The 25,214-nt window shown below is 33.1% G+C and overlaps 1 protein-coding gene across 1 annotated transcript in view; it reads left to right on the top strand.

Moving 5' to 3' along the window:
* The first annotated feature begins 734 nt into the window (after positions 1-734).
* Positions 735-25,214, top strand: part of LOC134684950 (uncharacterized) — a 74,098-nt gene continuing 49,618 nt past the window's right edge. The window contains exons 1-7 of the mRNA XM_063544272.1: positions 735-812; positions 1,007-1,030; positions 1,509-1,625; positions 5,804-5,905; positions 6,537-6,635; positions 7,713-7,814; positions 21,432-21,521. Coding sequence (XP_063400342.1) covers positions 735-812; positions 1,007-1,030; positions 1,509-1,625; positions 5,804-5,905; positions 6,537-6,635; positions 7,713-7,814; positions 21,432-21,521 — 612 coding nt within the window. The remainder of the gene's footprint in view (positions 813-1,006; positions 1,031-1,508; positions 1,626-5,803; positions 5,906-6,536; positions 6,636-7,712; positions 7,815-21,431; positions 21,522-25,214) is intronic.

Consider the following 25,214-nt stretch of genomic DNA (forward strand, 5'->3'; position numbering starts at 1 on the left):
CTCTGTGTAACAGCTGGACAGATGTTGTGTCTGGTGGTCTAACATGTTAAAGGGGAGATAATCAAATCAACTTTCTTCAGTATACTGTCTATATGTCCATGTGCCTTGTCAGTTTAACAGCTGGACAGATATTGTGTCTGGTTGTCTTACATGTTAAAGGGGAGATAATTAAATCAACTTTCTTCAGTATACTGTCTATATGTCCATGTGCCTTGTCTGTGTAACAGCTGGACAGATGTTGTATCTGGTGGTCTTACATGTTAAAGGGGAGATAATCAAATCAACTTTCTCTAGTATACTGTCTATATGTCCATGTGCCTTGTCTGTGTAACAGCTGGACAGATGTTGTGTCTGGTGGTCTTACATGTTAAAGGGGAGATAATCAAATCAACTTTCTTCAGTATACTGTCTATATGTCCATGTGTCTTGTCTGTGTTACAGCTGGACAGATGTTGTGTCTGGTGGTCTTACATGTTAAAGGGGAGATAATCAAATCAACTTTCTTCAGTATACTGTCTATATGTCCATGTGCCTTGTCTGTGTAACAGCTGGACAGATGTTTTGTCTGGTGGTCTTACATGTTAAAGGGGAGATAATCAAATCAACCTTCTTCAGTATACTGTCTATATGTCCATGTGCCTTGTCTGTGTAACAGCTGGACAGATATTGTGTCTGGTGGTCTTTTATGTTAAAGGGGAGATAATCAAATCAACTTTCTTCAGTATACTGTCTATATGTCCATGTGCCTTGTCAGTGTAACAGCTGGACAGATATTGTTTATGGTAAACCAAAGTTTACATGTTAAAGGGGAGGTAATAAAATCAACTGTCTTTAGTAAACTTATATCTGTATTCCATGTCAGCCCTTTACTTCTTCTCAGATGATGGATACATTAACTTTTACATAGTGGAGAAAAAGTATGGCATAAATCTATGGTTAAAATATTAGTCAAAGATTTGTAAACTAATATATATATTTAAAATGTTTTCTTTTTCTTTTTTTGCAGGATATAATGGAAGATTGGAATGAGGTAAGATTTTTTTCTAAAAAGGTTGATAGTCATGTGACCTATTTTTGTCTTTAAACTGTACAGAAAGGTACATGTGTGTAGTTCATTGTATTCATAGAGGGAAAATAGAAGAAAATCAAAATGACAAGAGTTATAATAATTGTAATGGACAAAATTTTAAGGAGCAATCCTGATACATTATACAGCATCAAAAGTTTTTGTATTTTCTCCAAAAACTCTGAAATTACAAACAGCAATTTCACTGTCTTGGTCAGTTGTTGTCACTGGATTTGAAAAGTAAACTGTAAAAGTGAACATCATAAGCAGAATAACTCAGACTATAAAAATAGTAGTTTGTTAATTTGTTAAATAAAAATATGTAACATTGTTACACACATGTCACTATAATTACCAATATACTTACTTACTTAATTTGAATTAATACATGTATCATACATTATTATGTGCAGGAGAGAAATGCTTAAGCTTTTACTTACAGAAACTTTGGACAGCTGCTGCGGAGGGAAATCTTAAAGATGTAAAATTATCATTGAAGAATGGAGCTAATTTGGAATATAAAAATGTAAGTGAAGTAGAAATATTTGATCATAAAAAGGTATTTACTTATGACAGTACACATAAGGTCAATTATATATAAATCACCCTTGTTTGTTATGAGTGATTCGTTGTTATACACGATGAATATTGGTTATTGCATGTATTTCTGTATTTTACATGTCATTTCAAATGTTATACGAACAAGTATGTGTGACACCTGATAATAAAACACTTTTGTAGTGAATATGACATGTGACACCTGATCATACACCATTCATTTACCACTCCTGTAGTGAACTGACATGTGACACCTGATCATATAACATACAATAACCACTCCTGTACTGAACAACACATATTTACCACTCCTGTACTGAACATGAAATGTGACACCTGATCATACATCATTCATTTACCGCTCCTAAACTGAACATGACATGTGACACCTGATCATATAACATACATTTACCACTCCTCTACTGAACATGACATTTGACACCTGATCATTCATCATTCATTGACCACTCCTGTACTGAACATGACATGTGACACCTGATCATACACCATTCATTCACAACTCCTGTACTGAACATGACATGTGACACCTGATCATACAACATACATTTACCACTCCTATACTGAACATGACATGCGACACCTGATCATACAACATTCATTGACCACTTATGAACTGAACATGACATGTGACACCTGATCATACAATATTCATTTACCACTCCTGCGGTGAACATGACATGTGACACCTGATCATACAACATTCATTTACCACTCCTGTAGTGAACATGACATGTGATATCTGATCATACAACATGCATTGACCACTTCAGCACTGAACATGATATGTCACATCTGATCTTACAACATACAATAACCACTCCTGTACTGAACAACACATATTTACCACTCCTGTACTGAACATGATATGTGACACCTGATCATTCATCATTCATTTACCACTCCTATACTGAACATGACATGTGACATCTGATCATATAACATACATTTACCACTCCTCTACTGAACATGACATTTGACACCTGATCATACAACATTCATTCACCACTCCTGTACTGAACATGATATGTGACACCTGATCATACATCATTCATTTACCACTTCTGCACTAAACATGACTTTTGACACCTGATCATATAACATACATTTACCACTCCTCTACTGAACATGACATTTGACACCTGATCATACATCATTCATTGACCACTCCTTTACTGAACATGACATGTGACACCTGATCATACACCATTCATTCACAACTCCTGTACTGAACATGACATGTGACACCTGATCATATAACATACATTTACCACTACTGTACAGAACATGACATTTGACACCTGATCATACAACATTCATTTACCACTCCTGTATTGAACATGACATGCGACGCCTGATCATACAACATTCATTTACCACTCCTGTACAGAACATGACATGTGACACCTGATCATACATCATTCATTTACAACCCCTGTACTGAACATGACATGCGACACCTGAACATACAACATTCATTTACCACTCCTGTACTAAACATAACATGCAACACCTGATCATACAACATTCATTTACCACTCCTGCACAGAACATGACATGTGACACCTGAACATACATCATTCATTTACAACTCCTGTAGTGAACATGACATGTGACACCTAAATATACAACATTCATTTACCACTTCTGCACTGAACATGACATGTCACATCTGATCGTACCATATACATTAACCACTCCTGTACTGAACAACATATATTTACCACTCCTATACTAAGCATGACATTGACTATGTAACCTGGTAACATGTGACATAGTAATGACATACTAAAACCAACATGTGACATTACAAGAACCACTCTTTTATACTCAACACCAACCTGACATAGCAATAACACTCTTATACTCAACTCCAACATGTGACATAGCAATGACACTCTTATACTTAACACCAACATGTGACATAACCATGACATGCTTATCCTCAGCACCAACATCTGCATAGCACTGACAGTTTTACTAAACATCATCATTTGACCTATTTTCCTTAACACCAACATGTGACATATCACTCTTATACTCAACACCAACATGTCACAAAGCAATGATACTTAAACTCAACACAATCATATACCATACCATTGACACTCTTAAACTCAACACCAACATGTGACATAGCAATAACACTCTTATACTCAACACCAACATGTGACATATCAATGACACTCTTATACTCAACACCAACATGTGACATAGCAATAACACTCTTATACTCAACACCAACATGTGACATATCAATGACACTCTTATACTCAACACCAACATGTGACATAGCAATAACACTCTTATACTCAACACCAACATGTGACATAGCAATAACACTCTTATACTCAACACCAACATGTGACATATCAATGACACTCTTATACTCAACACCAACATGTGACATAGCAATAACACTCTTATACTCAACACCAACATGTGACATAGCAATAACACTCTTTTACTCAACATCAACATCTGACATAGCAATGACACTCTTATACTCAACAACAACATGTGACATATCAATGACACTCTTATACTCAACACCAACATGTGACATAGCAATAACACTCTTATACTCAACACCAACATGTGACATAGCAATGACACTCTTTTACTCAGCACCAACATGTGACATAGCAATGACACTCTTATACTCAACAACAACATGTGACATAGCAATGGCACTCTTATACTCAACACCAACATGTGACATAGCAATGACACTCTTATACTCAACACCAACATGTGACATAGCAATGACACTATTATACTCTACACCATCATGTAACCATACCACTCTTATATTAAACAGAAACATGTGACATAGCACATTGTAGCAAGGACACTCTTTACTCAGCTCCAACATGTGACATAGCAATAACACTCTTATACTCAACACCAACTTGTGACATATCAATAAAACTCTTATACTTAACAACAACATGTGACATAGCAATAAAACTCTTATGCTCAACAACAATATGTGACATAGCAATCACACTCTTATACTCAACACCAATATGTGACTAACCAATCGAAACGTATACTCAACCCCAATATGTGACATAGCAATGACACTCTTACAGTCAACACCAACAAGTGACATAGCAATGACACTCTTATACTGCTCACAAACATGTGAAATATCACATTTATAGGCAACACAAACAAAAAGTAAAAACACGGCTTATTGAAGTTCTTCATTTATATGCCACACAAACATTTTACATGGAAATACCACTGAATTCTTTTTAAGCTTTTATTCTGAATCAACACAAAATACTGTTAATCGACAGGTGTCATGGGCATTAAATACTTGTAAGAATTATATAAAGTGGGGTCTTATTTTTCCTGTCTCATTAATCTGACTTAAAAAAAATAACTCGTTTTTATTTTTCTTAATCTTTTTTTTTTAATTTTGCTTATTTGTCATAGTTAATCCGACAGATTTAATTACACATATTTGTTAGAATTATATAAAGTGGGGTCTCTTTTTATTCGTAACACAGAACTGAATCAGATAGTAAAGGTTTTATTTTGTTTCCTGACGAAAAATTATTTTGTAAACATCTGATTTTAATGAGAAGTTGATAAGAACAAGTTGTGTTAACATCTTTAGTCAGATAATGTTAATTCTACAGATCTAATGTAAAACATCTTTTAAAAATAACACATACTTGACAGAATTATATAAAGTGGGGTCTTATTTTTCTTGTCTCTTCGTACTGAATCAGAAAATATAACTTATTCAAATGTTTGTTGAAAAATAGTTTTTTTTTAACTTTGATCATTCTACTGAATCATTGTTAATCAGACAGATTTAATGGACAACAAATATTTGACAGAATTATATAAAGTGGGGTCTCATTTTAATTGTCTTGTCCAGCTGAGTCCATTGATATAAATATTGTTTATGTTTCTTGAAAAAAGTTTTTATTTTTAACCTGACAGTTCTGATGGAAGTTCTGACATCTCACAATAAAACATGTTGTTTATTTGTTGTTTATGTAGAATATAAATACAAGTGTGACTGGTCATTTTATTGAGTTTTGACCACTGATTCATGTGATATATATTTTGTTTATATTTATTACACAACATTGTCCAGTTTATAACACAAGTGTTGATGTCTGTTATATGTTGATATTACAGGTTGGAGGGACACCATTAATGTTGGCCTCTGTGAGAGGACACCTGGAGATAGTGACGTACCTGGTCAGTCACGGCAGTCAGTTAGAGGCTACAGACCGCTACGTAATGATAGATATAATCACCTTACTCTGACCAAACACCACTGTATACAGAATCTACACAAATTCATGTTGTTAATCAGACAGATTTAATTGACAACAAATATTTGTTAGAATTATATAAAGTGGGGTCTCATTTTATTCGTAACTCAGAACTGAATCAGATAGTAAAGGTTTTATTTTGTTTCCTGACAAAAAATTATTTTGTTAACATCTGATTTTAATGAGAAGTTGAAGAGAACAAGTTGTGTTAACATCTTTAGTCAGATAATGTTAATTCTACAGATCTAATGTAAAACATCTTTTAAAAATAACAAATACTTGACAGAATTATATAAAGTGGGTTCTTATTTTTCTTGTCTCTTTGTACTGAATCAGAAAATATAACTTGTTTTAATGTTTCTTGAAAAAAGTTTTTTTTTTTTACCTAACAGTTCTGATGGAAGTTCTGACATCTCACAATAAAACATGTTGTTTATTTGTTGTTTATGTAGAATATAAATACAAGTGTGACTGGTCATTTTATTCAGTTTTGACCACTGATTCATGTGATATATATTTTGTTTATATTTATTACACAACATTGTCCAGTTTATGACACAAATTTTGATGACTGTTATATGTTGATATTACAGAATGGAAGGACACCATTAATGTTGGCCGCTGTGGGAGGACACCTGGAGGTAGTGACGTACCTAGTCAGTCACGGCAGTCAATTAGAGGCCATAGACAAGGTAATGATAGATATAATCACCTTACTCTGACAAAACACAACTTTATACAGAATCTACACAAAATCATGTTGTTAATCAGGCTGGTTTAATGGACAACAAATATTTGTTAGAATTATATAAAGTGGGGTCTCATTTTATTCGTAACTCAGAACTGAATCGGATAGTAAAGGTTTTATTTTGTTTCTTGATGAAAAATTATTTTGTTAACATCTGATTTTAATGAGAAGTTGATGAGAACAAGTTGTGTTAACATCTTTAGTCAGATAATGTTAATTCTACAGATCTAATGTAAAACATCTTTTAAAAATAACAAATACTTGACAGAATTATATAAAGTGGGTTCTTATTTTTTATGTCTTGTCGTACTGAATCAGAAAATATAAGTCATTTTAATGTTTCTTGAAAAAAGTATTTTTTTCAACTTTGATCATTCTACTGATTCATTGTTAATCAGACGGGTTAAATGGAGACCTAATATTTTTTGTCGAGCCTTCGACTTTAGTCGAAAAAGCGAGACTAAGCGATCCTACATTCCGTCGTTGTCGGTGTCGTCGGCGGCGTCAACAAATATTCACTCTGTGATTAAAGTTTTTGAAATTTTATTAACTTTCTTAAACTATACTGGATTTCTACTAAACTTGGACAGAAGCTTGTTTATGATCATAAGATAGTATCCAGAAGTAAATTTGTGTAAAAATAAAATTCCATGTTTTCCAAATTTTATTTATAAATGGACTTAGTTTTTCTGTGGGGAAACATTACATTCACCCTGTGGTTAAAGTTTTTAGAATTTTAATAACTTTCTTAAACTATCCTGGGTTTGTACCAAACTTGGACAGAAGCTTGTTTGACTTATATTAAATGGGGTTTGCTATTATTTTTTCCTGTTTTGTAGAACTGAATCAGAAAATATATATTTAGTTTATATATCTTAATCTACCATTTATCAGTTTACAAATATAATTGAATATTTTTTTACCAGATGTTATATTTCTTACATTTTGATAAATTGTTTGACTCCTCTCTTGATTTATTATCACACACCATTAACATGTTTATATTTTTATATTGATATAGATTGGCCGAACAGCTTTACATTGTGCTGCTCAGTATGGACGGATTAATACAATAAAATGGTTGATAGATCGAGAATGCAGTCCTTGGGTGAAAACAAAAAAGGTAACATTCAGTTTTATATACCTATATGGAGTTATTTTCTTTCAGAACGTCAGATCATTCTTTTTCAGAATCAACCTGGACGATATCATGTTTCAATGATATATGTTCCAAGGCATACAATAATTACCTGTGTAAGGTCATTATTTTCCTTGATAAACATACAGTCTATGATTTACTTCACAACTTTATTCGTCTTATAGTTTTTTGATGCCGATTTGGAAATTTGTTTTTTTAAAGATCAATCGATAATAGGTGTAAAAGAAACTTTCATTGTAGTCCTGCAGTTTAATTTTAGAAACAAATAACGTGAAGTTTTGTTGATTTATCGCTACAATAAACATGATAAAGAAACATTTTCATATACATGTGATGAATTTTAATGTAGACTTTCATAAAATAAATCCAGATTTAACATATTCGTGTGTAAGATTTTGAAAATCTAATTGAGTCAAATTGAATAGGTTGATGGATTTTTGGTTGCTTGCTTAACGTCCAGTGGCAAATATTTCATGCATGTTCAGAGCGATACACACTGAATAGGAAATCATACTGTGACCTACATGTATTTATATTCGTCTTCGTGTCAGTTCTTAACTTTTTAAAATTTATGTATACCTTTTACTCTATCAAATGAGCAAATAATAAGATAATCTTACATTCTATTGAATAACATTAACGTAACTCACGCGAGAGTGGGTTGCGGAGGGTATATAATTATATCCTGATTATCTTTTAATAAATGTATTTCTATTCAAAAGACAATCTTTTTTTCATTTTTCATTCGATTCAAGTAAAGTTGTTAAAAAAAATAATCACTTTTCCGCGATAGAAATAACAAAACAAATAGAAAATAAAACATATCCCACCCCCCTTTTCCATAAGCTAAGTGGTAAACCTGTATACAGTTTTGTTGCTTGGTCGTATATGTCTTATTGGTTTTTCGAAAATTGTTTTGTACTAAATAGGGTTCCTTAGTTTTCTCAATTCAAGTTGTTTCATGTCAGGATCTTTTATAGTCGACTCGACGGTATGGGTTTTTATACGACTGTAAAAATGTTGCTGTCGTATATTGGTATCACGTCGTCTTTGTCATCGTCGTCCGAAGACACATGGGTTACCGGACAATAACTTTTGTTTAAGTTTATGGATTTCTATTAAATTTTACCATAAGGTTAATGACCACAAAAGGAAGGTTGGGATTGATTTTGGGGGTTATGGTCCTAACAGTTCAGGAATTAGAGGCCAAAATGGGGCCCAAACAAGCATTTTTCTAGTTTCCAGACAATAACTTGTGAAATGATGTAAGGATCTCTTTGAAATTATACCACAAGTTACCATATCACAAAGGGATGGTAAGAATTTGCTTTGGGGGGTTATGGCTCAAACTGTTTAGGAATTAGGGGTAAACAAGGGAGAAAACAAAGGTTTCCAGGTTAATGGACAATTACTTAAGTACAAAACATAATTTGAAAGCAGTGTAGGGAGGTAATTCAAACACATATTATCAAATTTCCTCCCTTACACTGCTTAAGAAATGTATTGTCTTTAGGTGATTAGCTGTCAATTTTATTTTAGACAGGGGCGGATCCAGGACCTCGATGTCTGGGGGGGCACCATGAACAAATTTTTTTTTAATATAAATATATATATATATAAATATGTGCGAGTGTGAGTGGGTGCTAGGTTTGTTTTGTTTGTTGCTTTTTTTGTTTTTTTTTGTTTTTGTTTTTTTTTTTGGGGGGGGGGGGGGGTCAGACCATCGTTTCTGTATTTCGATATGTTTTAAGTTTTTTTTACTTTTTCACTTTACTGCCAATTGATCTTTGTTATATTCAACCTAAACATGCATCAAATATTTGCCACTGGACGTTTAACAATCATGCAACAATCAAACACTATTTTCTTTATACTTCATCACCTCTATATTCTTTTATCTATATGTTGTGGCCTCACTTCCAGACTAACTTTTTTGCACATTATTCTAATATCTGCAAAACACCTTCATATCTTCATAAATGGTGACCTTTTGCATAGCCTCATACATGTACATGGTAATTGAAACAAGAACAATAAAAACAATATAACTGCATGCTTCGGCTTTGAGAGAAATGTGTAAGTCCTAGATTCTGTTACAAACTTAATTTTAACGAAAATCAAATAGCATTTTATTGATGATTATTTAATAGGAAATGGCAGTTAATTTTTCCTGGACGGGGGAAGGCATTAGGGGAAAGGGGAGGGGGAGTAAAACAAATTGTTGATTTCCCTTGAAAATAAGAGGGGAATGAAATATGACATTCCGTTTAAAAAACATATCTTCTAAGTTATCAAAAAATAAATAGTTTAATTTGTTGCTGAATAAATTCACAAAAACAAAGTTTTGGAAAAAAACGTACATTTACAGGAAATGTTTGTACCTATTCTTCAAATACACAGTTCAGAAGTTTCACCTGGTAATCGATCTTAATCGGTATTGTATTATAAACCAATACAAATTTGTACTATTCCAATCAACATGTAAATGTATTTTACATGAAAGCTTTTTCATAAAGACATTACACACAGGTGTCAATATTTACACACCCACCGATAAGTTGTCATAAATCACGCATGGGGACGCTGATATTAATTAAAGGCCACTTTAAGAAGTCTAATCAAGCTGTGGCAATTTCCGCACTAGATAAGAAGTTTCAGTAACAATAAAATTATGTTAGAAAAAAAAATTGTTGACCTGAACTGGGGGGGGGGGGGGGGGGCGTGTGCCCCCTGTGCCCCGCCCGGTAAATCCGCCACTGTTAGAAGTTACTATTCTTAAAATGTTTAATAAAGGTTATTCAATTATAGCCATGATTTTGGATGTGAAGGAATTTTATTTTTAGATATTACTATTTAATGTTGCTGATGTAGGCTTTTTAATTTTAGGCATGATCATGATGTCATTTTCTATTTTAAAAAATAATTTATTTTAGCCATGATTATCATGATTATGTATGTGAAGGAATTTTATTTTTAGATATTACTATTTAATGTTGCTGATGGAGGCTTTTTAATTTTAGGCATGATCATGATGTCATTTTCTATTTTAAAAAATAATTTATTTTAGCCATGATTATCATGATTATGTATGTGAAGGAATTTTATTTTTAGATATTACTACTTAATGTTGCTGATGGAGGCTTTTTAATTTTAGGCATGATCATGATGTCATTTTCTATTTTAAAAAATAATTTATTTTAGCCATGATTATCATGATTATGTATGTGAAGGAAATTTATTTTTAGATATTACTATTTAATGTTGCTCATGGAGGCTTTTTAATTTTAGGCATGATCATGATGTCATGTTCTATTTTGATACTGTTAATACTGATGTATTTAAAAGGGTTTTTGTGGTTGCAAAGTCCTAGATGTCAATTTATTTTTAGAAGTTTCTTTTAAATGCTGATGAAAGAAATTTATTTTTTGATATTACTATTAATTGTTGCTGATGAAGTTTTTTGTCGAGCCTGCAACTGTTGTTGCAGAAAGTTTGACTTAGGGATAGTGATGCGGCGGTGGCGGCTACGGCGGATTTAGCTAACTTCTTAAAAGCTTTATGTTTTAGAAGGTAGAAGACCTGGATGCTTCATACTCTGTATTTATGGTTTCATGGTTCAGTGGTAATAGTTAAGTTTTTGTGTTTTGGACTGTTTTTCTTATACTGTATGCAATATGTCTACTATATTTGGTGTATAGAATAATTGTAAGGTGTACATGTCTAGCTGGCAGGTGTCATCTGACCTTGACTTCATTTTCATGGTTCAGTGGTCAAAGTGAAGTTTTTGAATTTTGGACTTTTTTTTCTAATACTATATGCAATAGGTCAACTATATTAGGTGTATGGAATTATTTTATGATCTATATGTCAGTCGTACAGGTTTTATTTGACCTTGACCTCATTTTCACGGTTCATTGCTCAGTGTTATTTTTTTGTGTTTTGGTCTGTTTATCTTCAACTATAAGCAATATGTCAACTTTATGTGTTGTATAGAAGAATTGTTTGCTGTACATGTCTGTCTGGCATGGTTATTCAAACCTTGACCTCATTTGCATGGTTCATCTGTCAATGTTTAGTTTTCTTGGTTAATGTTAAGTTTATGTGACAGTTGTATTAAAGTTTTACATTTAGGACTATCAACATAATATCAATGATTAGTAAAGAAGGCGAGACATTTCAGTGTATTCACTCTTGTTAATTTTAGCCATAACTATGAAGTCATTTTCTATTTTAATACTTTTATCATGTTTATGATGTACAAATGTATTTAAATGGGCTTTTATAGTTAAAAAAAAAGCATTTTTCTAATTTCCAGACAGTAACTTGGGATTAAGTGTATGGATCTCTCTAAAATTGTACTAAAACGTTCCATACTTCAAAGGAAAGGCTGCAATTAAGTTTGATGGTTAATGCTAAAAGGGGGATTCAAAAAGTTTGGGGGGAAGTGGGGTTTCCAATTTTTTTTTAAAAGGGTTCATATTTTTTTTCAAAATTTTCAAAATTTCAAATCTTTGAAAAGTTTCAAGAAGAAATCTCTTCAATTGCACAGTATTGTGCATTAGATTTGTAAAATCTTTAACCACATTTATTTTGTGTCAGAAACCTATATTATGTCAAAAATTTGATCACAATCCAAATTCAGATAGTATCAAGCTTGAATATTGTGTCCAAATTTGCCCCAACTGTTGAGGGTTCAACAACTGTGGTCGTATAAGGCTGCGCTCAGCGAGGCATTTTATTCTCATTGTTGAAGGTCGTACGATTGCCTATAATTGCTTACATTTAAATCATATGAACTTTGGTGAATAGTTGTCTGATTGGCAATCATACCACATCTCCTTATTGTTGAGCCTGCGACTTTTGTTGCAGAAAGCTCGATATAGGGATAGTAATCCGGCAGCGGTGTTAGCTAACTTCTTAAAAGCTTTATATTTTAGACGATGGAAGACCTTGATGCTTCATACTTTGTATATAGATGCCTTATGTTACGAAGTTTCTGTCTGTGACATTTCCATTGTCCTTGACCTCATTTTCATGGTTCAGTGACTACTTGAAAAAAAATAGAGATTTTTTGTAATGTTAATTTCTCTCTTATTATGAGTAATACGATAACTATATTTGGTATGTGCATACCTTGCAAGGTCCTCATGCCCGTCAGACAGTTTTCCTTTGACCTCGACCTCATTTCAGGGATCAGTAAACAAGGTTAAGTTTTAGTGGTCAAGATCATATCTCAGATACTATAAGCAATAGGTCTAGTATATATATTTGGTGTATAGAAGGATTGTATCATGTCCAACGATATTCCCGTGCTTGCATTTCCTATCATGATTTTCTTGATAAAGGGTTACTGCTCACAAGGAAGCTATTAAACCAATTATACGTTGTCCGTTTGTTTTAGATTTACGAATTTGACTGTCCCTTTGGTATCTTTTGTCCCTCTTTTGTCTTCTGACCTTGGCCTCATTTTCATAGTTCAGTGGTTATAGTTAAGTTTTTGTGTTTTGGTCCGTTTTTCTTATACTTTATGCAATATGTCTACTATATTTGGTGTATGGAATGATTGTAAGGTGTACATGTCCAACTGGCAGGTGTCATCTAACTTATAATCCTGGTACTTTTGATAACAATTTGACCTCATTTTCATGGTTCATTGGTCTAAGTTAAGTTTTTGAGTTTTGGTATTTTTTCTAATACTATATGCAGTAAGTCAACTATATTTGGTGTATGGACATATTTTATGATGTACATGTCAGTCTCACAGGTTTTATTTGACCTTGACCTCATTTTCACGGTTCATTGCTCAGTGTTGAGTTGATGTGTTTCGGTCTGTTTTTCTAAAATTATAAGCAATAGGTCAACTTTATTTGTTGTATGGAAGGATTGTAAGCTGTTCATGTCTGCATGGCATGGTTCATCTGACCTTGACCTCATTTTCACGATTCATTGGTCAATGTTTAGTTTTCGTGGTTAAGTCTGTTTCTTAGTAACTATAAGCAATAGGTCAACTATATTTAGTGTATTGAATGATTGTAAGGTGTTCATGTATTTCTTGTTTGGTTTATATGACCTTGACTTCATTTTCTTGGATCATGTTAAGTTTATGTAATAGTTGTAGTAAAGCTTTCATTTAGGACTATCAACATAATATCAATGGTTAGTAAAGAAGGCGAGACATTTCAGCATGTGCACTCTTGTTTTTATGCTACTATCTGATTCACGCATACCTGCTATTTATGGTTATTATTTTGTATTTAGGGGTGCATCCAGTTGCATCATTTTATCAAAAAGATATTTACCCGATATAACTTAAAGAGAGTCTTTACTTAACTTTTCTTGTATACAAATTATGAAACATCTTCTCGCAATTTTTACTAAGAGTAATTAATCTTCAAATTTAGCAAAATATGGCCTTGAATCTTAACTGTATTATAAATATGAAATAAGCCACAATTTGTTTATTAAAATGCTTCTTAGTCAAACACCCAAATAGTAGGTAAAATCAGTCTCCAGATATAGACTCGATCTAAGGCAGCACATTTTAAAGATTCTGCATTCTGCTTTTGCATTGTTTGGGCATAAAACACAAGTAAATCTAAAAACACATATAAAAATAAGGAGATGTGGTATGATCTCTCGTCAAGAGACCAAATGACACAGAAATTAACAACTAAGCATTCGTGTTGTCAGATTAAAATATCTTTAACACCCCAGTCCAGAGATACATTATACAGAATTTACCATATCCGTACTTATTGTGTAATAAGACATGTGTCCAGGTAAACAGGCTAACAACAAGTACTTGGTATTTCAAGTAGAAATACATTCCTAATGAATAAAATGGACCGATTTGAGTTGGGATAATACTAATTTAGTTTGAATTTTAGATTTGGATTCCGCCTGGGTTCCTGCTATTTTTAAGCGGAATCCTCCTAATATTCTCATACAGGAAGTCTGCTACCAATAGTTATGCACACGTTTTAGAATTTCGTTTTTGTACCTTTTTGCATGGACTGGCTCATATATATATGTCTATTTTTTTGCATGAAATTATTTTAAAAATTTTAATTCGCTTCGCTCGACTGTATATTTTCACTTTTAGGGAATTAAGTCCCCTTCAGAAATCCTGGATCATCCCTGTGTTGTTCTGCTTTTGGGGCATATTATCAAAATTATAGAATATTGTATTAACCTTAACTCAGGACATGGACCGTGGCAACTTTGGATTTTGTTTGATATCGTCGAATTCAGAAATACTAATTGTTTACCTTTTCTTCTGGACCAAATCACTTCTTTACTTTAAAATTTACCCCAATATATTTACAAAGTAATTTCATCCCCTTTCTAGCTTTTTGAGTCTAAAACATGTAGTTAACGTACGATTTTATTTTTTTCTAAGGGGGAATGGGGGGATGGAATAAGTCTTTATTGTCATATACATGTAAGTATACATTGAAAATCAACCATATATTTGTGACAAATACAACAGGCTTTTTATCTCGCCTTGACGGAGGCAAAAAGCGAGACATAGGTATGCTGTTTTTGGCGGCGGCGGCGGTGCGAAGGCGGCGTCAACAACGAATGTATTAGTTTGTGATTAGGTCTAGTTCATGGTGAACCACTAGTGGTAGGTCTATGATATTTGGTATACAGTTGTATAAGCATTGGCACATCTCATTACCATATAGATTATTTGGCCCCGCCCCCTCAGTCAAGGTCTATTGACTTTGAAACTTTTCATAGTTTACATGTATTAGTTTGTGATTAAGTCAATTTATGGGGAACCACTAGTGGTAGGTGAATGATATTTGGTATGCAGTTGTGTAAGCATTGGCATATCTCATTTCCATGGAGATTATCTGTCTCCGCCCCCTTAGTCCTGGTCTATAGACTTTGCAAATTTTGCTAAGTTAACGTGTTCAGTTGTATAAGCATTAGCACATCTCATTTCCATGGAGAATATTTGGCCCCGCCCCCTCAGTCATGGTCTATTGACTTTGAAACTTTTGTTTAGTTTACATGTATTTTTTTGTGATTAGATCAGTTTAAGATGAACTGCTAATGTTAAGTCAATGATATTTGGTATGCAAATGTATTGGCATTTGAAAGTATCGTTTCCATGGAGATTATATAGCCCCACCCCTGATCATGGTTCATTGACTTTGAAACTTTTACATATAGTTTACAAGTTAATGTTTGTGTTTAGGTTTGTTTAAAGGGAACGACTTATATTAAGTCAATGGTATTTGGTATGCAATTGTATTAGCATTGGCACATCTCATTCCATGGAGATTGTTTAGCCATGTACCTTCAGTCATGGTTCATCGACTTTGAATATTTGCATAACTTACATGTTAGATTATTGCTATTTTAATTTCAACATTTGTATTATGAAAATTACAAAAAGGCGATACATATCTCTGTGATAACAGTTTATTTATGCTTGTATTTTATTATAATATAGTCATGGACGGACCCAGAACCTTGATGTCTGGGGGTGGGGGGGTCACCATGAAACCAAAATTAAATATATATTTAGAGATGTATGTATGCGAGTGTAATGGTGGTGGGGGAAGAGGTGTCAATTTCTATAGTATCTTTGAATTTTTTGCCATTTCACTCTATTCTTTATTCTTCTGCCAATTGGTTTCTAGTATATTCGTCCTTAACATGCATGACATATTTGCCACTTGACGTGAAGCAACCAACAATCAATCAATCTATTTTTTATATTTCATCACCTCTTTATTCTGCTATTCATTTTTTATCCCATTATTTTCTTTTCAGTAAACCCATTCATATCCTCATAAATGGTGGCGCAATCATAGCCTCATACATGTTCATGTACATGGTAATTGAAACAGGAAAAATATACCATCATATATTATTGTATGCTTGGACTAATGGATAAGTGTTTTAGTCCCAGATTATGTTCTCAAATTGTATGTCTTATAAAAATAAAATGGCATTTCATTGATGATTATATATTAGACAATGCCAACCCAATCCACTTTTTGTGGAAAAGGGAGGAGGGGAGGGTTTTTTTTTAACAGCATTTGTTAGTTTCCTTTGAAAATTGGAGGGAAAAGAAAATACGACATTCAGTCTTAAAACAAATCTTGCATGAACAAAATTTTTATTTTTGAATAAAGTCAAAAGAAGACAATTTGGAAAATAAAAAATCACAAGAAATGGTAATGTTAGAATTTTGTTAAGAAGACATATGCCATATATCGATACTAACATTCTTGGCACTAAACAATGTATTTGTAAAGTTCGTATAAAACACGTGCCCCCCTGTGCCCCCTGTAAATCCGCCACTGATATTAGTATTGTTCATCAGTAGAAAGCAATTATGCTTTTCGAAAAAGACAGTTTTGTTGTGTGGGAAGAATCAGAAAAGTGTTATTTTTCTAAATTCTTTTTGTTAACGTGGACTGCGTAGAGAAACTCGGTTTGAATTTTACAATATTGAGTATCCTATTGAAACATGAACGCGGACTTCAATAAGAACACCTTGATTGAAAGTTTGCAAACGTTTCGACCAATGAAACTCATTTGAATATGCAACGCGGACTTCAACACCTGGATGAAATATTTTATTTTGATCAGCCAATCAAATAAGTTTTTAGTGATTACCGCTAAAATATAGTTCATTAAAATTACAGCAACTTTGCGGAAATGTTTAATTTCTATTCTTGTTTTAAAATGTTTGTCAACTTTTGGTCTGTATAATTATATCAAATGTCACAAACGTAAAAGTAAGTTATTTAAGTGAATCAAAAGGCATAAGCCAGGACCGACCGTGTGAGGGCTAAATAGCCAGTCAAGGTCGTTAAACCCACCATCATTATCACAGACTGAAATTTATCTTATATTTTCCATAATCTATGTTCATTTATTGCAAGAATTCTTGTACGTGCAGACAGCACGATAATTCCGTAACACAATCGTAACCACGCTTCAATTTTCGTTTGATATTCACTGCTTTTCCACAATTAACGCACGTTTTGCACCATTGACCGGTATTACAATTTACACAGTTTGAAAAGTTCATTGAGCTGTTACTTTATTTACAACTTTTAGCAAGACTAAACTGTTTACTCAATGAATTCAACAAATGTCAACATTATCTATATCAATTTTTATACGATGGCAAAATTTTGCGGTCATATATTGGTATGACGTTGGCGTCGTCGTCGTTGTCGTCCGAAGACATATTGGTTTTCGCACTCGGACTTTAGTTAAAGTGAATGGATCTCTATGAAATTTCACCATAAGGTTCAATATCACAAAGGAAGGTTGGGATTGATTTTGGGGGTTATGGTACCAACAGTTAAGGAATTAGGGGCTAAAAAGGGGCCAAACATAAGCATTTTTGTAACTTCCAGACATAACTTGTGTGTTAGTGTATGGATCTCTCTGACATTGTACCAAAAGGTTCCATATCACAAAGGAAATGCTGGGATTGATTTTGGGGGTTATTGCCTCCAAATTTTAGGAATTAGGGGCAAAAAAAGGGGCAAAAAACAAGTATTTTTCTAATTTCATGACAATAACATGTGTGTAAGTGTATGGATCTTTCTGAAATTGTACTACAAGGTTCCATATCACAAAAGGAAAGCTGGAATTAAGTTTGGGGGTAATTGCCCAAAACGTTTAGGAAAAAGGGGCCACAAATAAGCATTTTTCTAGTTTCCAGACAATAACTTGTGTTCAAGTGTATGGATCTCTCTGAAATTGTACTGCAAGGTACCATACCACAAAGGGAAGGCTGGGATTGATTTTGGGGCTAATTGCCTCAAAATGTTAGGAATTGGGGACAAAAAAGGGGCAAAAAAACAAGCATTTTTAGCTCACCTGACCTGAAAGTTCGAGTGAGGTTTTCTCATCACTTGGCGTCCGTCATCCGGCGTCCGTAAACTTTTACAATAATCTTCTCCTCTGAAACTACTGGGCCAAATTTAACTAAACTTTGCCACAATCATCCTTGGGGTATCTAGTTTAACAAATGTGTCCGATGACCTGGCCATCCAACCAAGATGGCCGCCATGGCTAAAAATAGAACACAGGGGTAAAATGTATATTTTGGCTTATATCTTTGAAACAAAAGCATTCAGAGCAAATCTGACATGGGGGTAAAATTGTTGATCAGGTCAAGATCTATCTGCCCTGAAATTTTTAGACGAATCGGACAACCTGTTGTTGGGTTGCTGCCCCTGAATTGGTTATTTTAAGGAAATTTTGTAGGTTTTTGGTTATTATCTTGAATACTCTTATAAATAGAGATAAACTGTAAAAAGCAATAATGTTCAGGAAAGTAAGACCTACAAATAAGTCAAATGACCAAAATTGTCAGTCAACCCCTTAAGGAGTTATTGCCCTTTATAGTCAATTTTTAACAACTTTTCGTAATTTTTTGTAACTTGTACAAAAATCTTCTTCTCTGAAACTACTTGGCCAAATTTAACCAAACTTGGCCACAATTATCATTGTGGTATATAGTTTAAACACTCTGTCCGATGACCCTGCTTACCAAACAAAATGGCGGACATGGCTGAAATTAGAACATAGTGGTGAAATGCAGTTTTTGCTTTATATCTTTGAAACTAAGACATTTAGGGCAAATCTTTCAAGATTTAAACATGTTAAATGTCCATCAGAATAAGATCTATCCCCTCACAAATTTTCAGATGAATCCGACAACCTGTTTTTGGGTTGCTGCCCTAAAATTGGTAATTTTAAGGAAATTTTGCAGTTTTTGGTTATTATCTTGAATACTATTATAGACAGAGATAAACTAAAAACAGCAATAATGTTCAGCAAAGTAAGATCTACAAATAAGTTAACATTATCAAAATTGTTAGAGGACCCCATAAGGAGTTATTGCCCTTTATAGTCAATATTGAACAACTTTTCCTCATTTTTGTAACTTGTACAAAAATCTTCTTTTCTAAAACTATGGGCCAAATTTAATCAAACTTGGCCACAATCATAACTAGGGTATCTATTTTAAAAAAAAGTATTTAATGACCCCGCCTACCACCCAAGATGGCCGACATCAGTAAATACAGTAACAGGTGAGCGACACAGGCTCTTGAGAGCCTCTAGTTCTTGTTTCACGACAATAACTTGTGTGTAAGTTCATGAATCTTTATGAAATTGTACTGCAAGGTTCCATATCACTAAGGGAAAGCTGGGTTTGAGTTTGGAGGTAATTGCTCTAAAGGTTAAGGAATTTGGGGCCAAAAAGGGGCCCAAAAAACAAGCATTTTTCTAGTTTCCAGAAAATAACTTGTGTTCAAGTGTACGGATCGCTCTGAAATTGTACTGCAAGGTACCATACCTCAAAGGGAAGGTTGGGATTGAGTTTGGGGTGATGAATCATAAGGGGGTTAAAAGAAATTGAGGGGGGATTTTTTTTTCAATTTTTTTCTTTAAAATTTTCCATTTTTAATTGGTTATTTCTGATTTATATATTAAAAGCAAATAATAATGATATGGTTTGAATAGGTAAATTAAATTTTTTTAAGTTCTTAGACCACATTCATTCTGTGTCAGAAACCTATGCTGTGTCAAATATTTAATTACAATCCAAATTCAGTGCTGTATCAAGCTTGAATTTTGTGTCCATACTTGCCCCAACTGTTCAGGGTTGGACCTCTGCAGTCGTATAAAGTTGCGCCCAGCGGAGCATTTTATATTGTTTAACAAAAAAATGTTTTTAATTACAGACTCTTTTAAATGTCGGTATAATTGTAAATGTTTTTTTTTACCGAAAATAAAAGATGCATCGATTTAAATTATATAATAACAATGAATAATTTCTGTTCCGTTTACGATATTTTCAAAATCTAAATAACGAGTACAATATAGGAAAACAGAAAAAGAAAATGTAAATATACAGGAATACATTAATTCTACACATATAATAAGAATTGGTGGACGCCCTATAGTGATCATTCTGTCCGTTCGTATGTCCGTCTGTCTTTCCGTTCGTCCGTCCGTAACAAATTGTGTCTACTCTAAATCTATGAAACGTTATCTTTTTAAAGTTTATACTTGTCATGTATATTGACCAACACCAGAGGGTGTGTCATAATGTATGTACAAATTTCTAGGTCAAAGTTCAAGGTCAACAACTTTAGTTTCAGTTGACAACCCCATGTCCTATGGTAAAGATCGTGTCCACTCTATATCTTGAGAACCGTTATGATTTCAAAGTTTATACTTGACATGTATATTAACCAACATCAGAGGGTGTGTCAAAAGTCAAGGTTAAAAACTTTGGTTTCAGTTGACAACTCCATGTCCTATGGTAAAGATACAATTTGTTTTACCATACATTATTTCAGCGGGGCTCACAGAGATGGCTCCCATCTCAATGATGTCTAGATTATTCATGCTCTTAAACAGTAAAATCTCAAATATTGTTCATGTATCTCTTTATTATGTCACTTCATATTAGTTGTTGGATTTATGTCAAGTATTGTATAGGTAAAATTAGTACAACAATTGCCTATTATTTAAAGAAGATGTATATTTGTATGATTGATAAAAGAGTTTTTGATTGTATTTCAGGGTGAGACTCCTTATGATATGGTAACAATAGAAAGCGATGATTCTGAAGAGATAAAAAGGAAGAAGAAAGAAGTGATGGACTTCCTAAAGGTAAATATTCTGTCTTAATTAATAAGAGATATTTACAAATATGTTGACAGATTGTTAGAGACACAACAGACTTGGTACATTGAAGTTACAATAAAACGGTTGCCTGTTGTTTTCAATGTCATTGTAGTATTTGTTGTCAGTTAACAATGTACCCGGTAAGTTGACAATTCCAAGCTTGTTGACCAATATAGATGTTGGCATATGCGAAAGACTAAATGTTTGAAATCAGTGTCTCATCTGTTGGATGTCTCTTATTTGTTGTGTCATCAGCTGGCTATCTCCTAGGTATATACATCACATCATCTCCTTTTATGTATACATAATGTGTATCTCTGTGCGGAAAATTTGATTTACATGTTTATGCAAATATGTAATAATCTTATACTAAAACAAAAAGCACATCTTAACAAAATGTTTAGTATGCTGTCAACCTGTGTATAGATTTTAAAGCTTTCAGTATGTAGCGGGTAGACAAAGCCACCTACATAGATAAAACCTCTGTGAAATGAGTAAACTTAGTCACGTTAACTTTCCTGCACAACCTTTTTAAATTACATACAAAAACAAATGAATCACATCCTCATTAAATAGGCAGTGTGCAGTAAATTTTACTCACGTGTGATATGGCCGATGATATGGCACAGATAGAAAAACAATTACTGTGTGGATTAAACATGTGGTAAAAATGTCAGACCACCAATCCATTCACTCCAATTTAGAATGTAAAGTTCTACTGTGAAAGTACTTTTATTCGTGGGGAACCAATTTTCATGGTTTTCGTGGATGACTTTATCCACGAATTTAAGTGTCCAACGAAATAAAACAATTGTTGTCCAAATCAAAACAATGAAAGATCCCCATTGTAGGTTTGACTACTAATATGATCTAGAGAATATATTGAATATCGCCAAATCTGAGAATACTATAATGATCTATAATAGTAGTCACTGGGCAAACGCACTATGAACTACAACTGCAGGCAGGAGTAGTCCCATTTAATTAAAAACCTAAACTGTACAAATTAAATCTTTTAAAATTCTCATATAAAAATATTTTTGATTGATGGAAGTCAGATTTCCGGTATTAATATGATATGATAATGTGTTCATTTTATGTCTCATAGTTCTGGTACATATGGGATATAATAATTTCATGCTGGGCTTGCTTTTGATAAGAATTATTTTACAATTCAAGATACATTTATAGCACTTGTTTATGTAACTGTTTTCCTTTTGTGACATGTTGATGGCATAATTGACACCTTCGATGATCTATAATCTTTTGATCACTCTATCTTGGGTGATCACTACGATTTACACGGTCAATGTTTACTTTGCAATTTCCTTCAATCTAGAGAATTTGTAACCTTCGTTTCAAATTACTTTAGTTTTTATACGACCGCAAAAATTGAAAATTTTTTGGTCTTATATTGGTATCACCTTGGCGTTGTTGTCTTCGTCATCTGAAGACATTGGGTTTTCCTACTATAACTTTAGTATAAGTAAATAGAAATCTCTGTAATTTTGACATAAGGTTTATGACTATAAAAGGAAGGTTTGGATTGATTTTGGATTTTTGGTCCCAACAGTATTGGAATCAGGGGCCAAAAAGGGCCTAAATAAGCATTTTCTTGGTTTTCGCACTACAACTTTAGTTTAAGTAAATAGAAATATATGAAATTTTTACAAAAGGTTTATGACCACAAAAGGAAAGTTGGGATTGATTTTGGGAGTTTTGGTTCCCACAGTTTAGGAATTAGTGGCCAAAAAGGGCCCAAAAAACATTATTCTTTTTTTTAGCACAATAACTTTAGTATAAGTAAATAGAAATCAATGAAACTTAAACACAAGGTTTATGACCACAAAAGGAAGATTTGGATTGATTTTAGGGGTTGAGATCCCAACATTTTAGGAATACAGGGCCGAAAAGGGGCCCAAATAAGCATTTTTCTTGGTTTTCGCACCATAATTTTAGTATAAGTAAATAGAAATCTATGAAATTAACACAAGGTTGATGACCATAAAAGGAAGGTTTGGATTGATTTTGGGAGTTTTGGTCCCAACAGTTTAGGAATAATGGGCCCAAAGGGTCCAAAATTAAACTTGGTATGATTTCATCAAAAATTGAATAATTGGGGTTCTTTGATATGCCGAATCTAACTCTGTATGTAGATTCTTAATTTTTGGTCCGGTTTTCAAATTGGTCTACATAAAGGTCCAAAGGGTCCAAAATTAAACTAAGTTTGATTTTAACAAAAAAATGAATCCTTGGGGTTCTTTGATATGCTGAATCTAAAAATGTACTTACGGTAGATTTTTAATTATCGGCCCAGTTTTCAAGTTGGTCAAAATCGGGGTCCAAAATTAAACTTTGTTTGATATCATCAAAAATTGAATAATTGGGGTTCTTTGATATGCCGAATCTAACTCTGTATGTAGATTCTTAATTTTTGGTCCCGTTTTCAAGTTGGTCTACATTAAAGTCCAAAGGGTCCCAAAATTAAACTAAGTTTGATTTTAACAAAAATTGAATTCTTTGGGTTCTTTGACATGCTGAATCTAAACATGTATTTAGATTTTTGATTATGGGCCAAGTTTTCAAGTTGGTCCAAATCAGGATCCAAAATTATATTAAGTATTGTGCAATAGCAAGAAATTTTCAATTGCACAGTATTCAGCAATAGCAAGAAATTTTCAATTGCACAGTATTCAGCAATAGCAAGAAATTTTCAATTGCACAGTATTGTACAATAGCAAGAAATCTTCAATTGCACAGTATTGTGCAATAGCAAGTATTTTCAATTGCACAGTATTGCACAATAGCAAGAAATATCTAATTGCACAATATTGCGCAATAGCAAGAAATTTTCAATTAGGGTTACCTTTCTTCGTCCAAAATAGTAGTTCAATCAACTTAAATCATTGTTTTACACAATATACAATGTATATTCACTTTTACAAGCTACCAACCAATAAATTAAAACAATCTTTACCATTCAGTGATAACAAACATTTTTTTACATTTTAATATTTTATGATGTATTTAAATGAGTAGTTATTGTTGCAAACTTCATTAGAAACTTGAATTGAGATAAGTTTTGGAATAAGGGAAAGGAGGATGTGAAAAAAAATTGGGGTGGGGTTCAATTTTTTTCATTTCAGATTTCTTAAAAAAAGAATAAAATTTCTTCAAACATTTTTTTGAGAGGATTAATAGTCAACAGCATAGTGAATTTCTCATAGGCAAACAAAACATTTTAAGTTCATTAGACCACATTTATTCTGTGTCAGAAACCTATGCTGCGTCAACTCTTTAATCACAATCCAAATTTAGAGCTGAATCATTATACCACATTCATTCTGTGTCAGAAACCTATGCTGTGTCAACTCTTTAATCACAATCTAAATTTAGAGCTGAATTATTACACCACATTCATTCTGTGTCAGAAACCTATGCTGTGTAAACTCTTTAATCACAATCTAAATTTAGAGCTGAATCATTAGACCACATTCATTATGTGTCAGAAACCTATGCTGTGTCAACTATTTGATCACAATCCAAATTTAGAGCTGAATCATTAGACCACATTCATTCTGTGTCAGAAACCTATGCTGTGTCAACTATTTGATCACAATCCAAATTTAGAGCTGAATCATTAGACCACATTCATTCTGTGTCAGAAACCTATGCTGT

Source organism: Mytilus trossulus, chromosome 9, assembly GCF_036588685.1.
Source record: "Mytilus trossulus isolate FHL-02 chromosome 9, PNRI_Mtr1.1.1.hap1, whole genome shotgun sequence".
Taxonomy (NCBI): Eukaryota; Metazoa; Mollusca; class Bivalvia; order Mytilida; family Mytilidae; genus Mytilus; species Mytilus trossulus.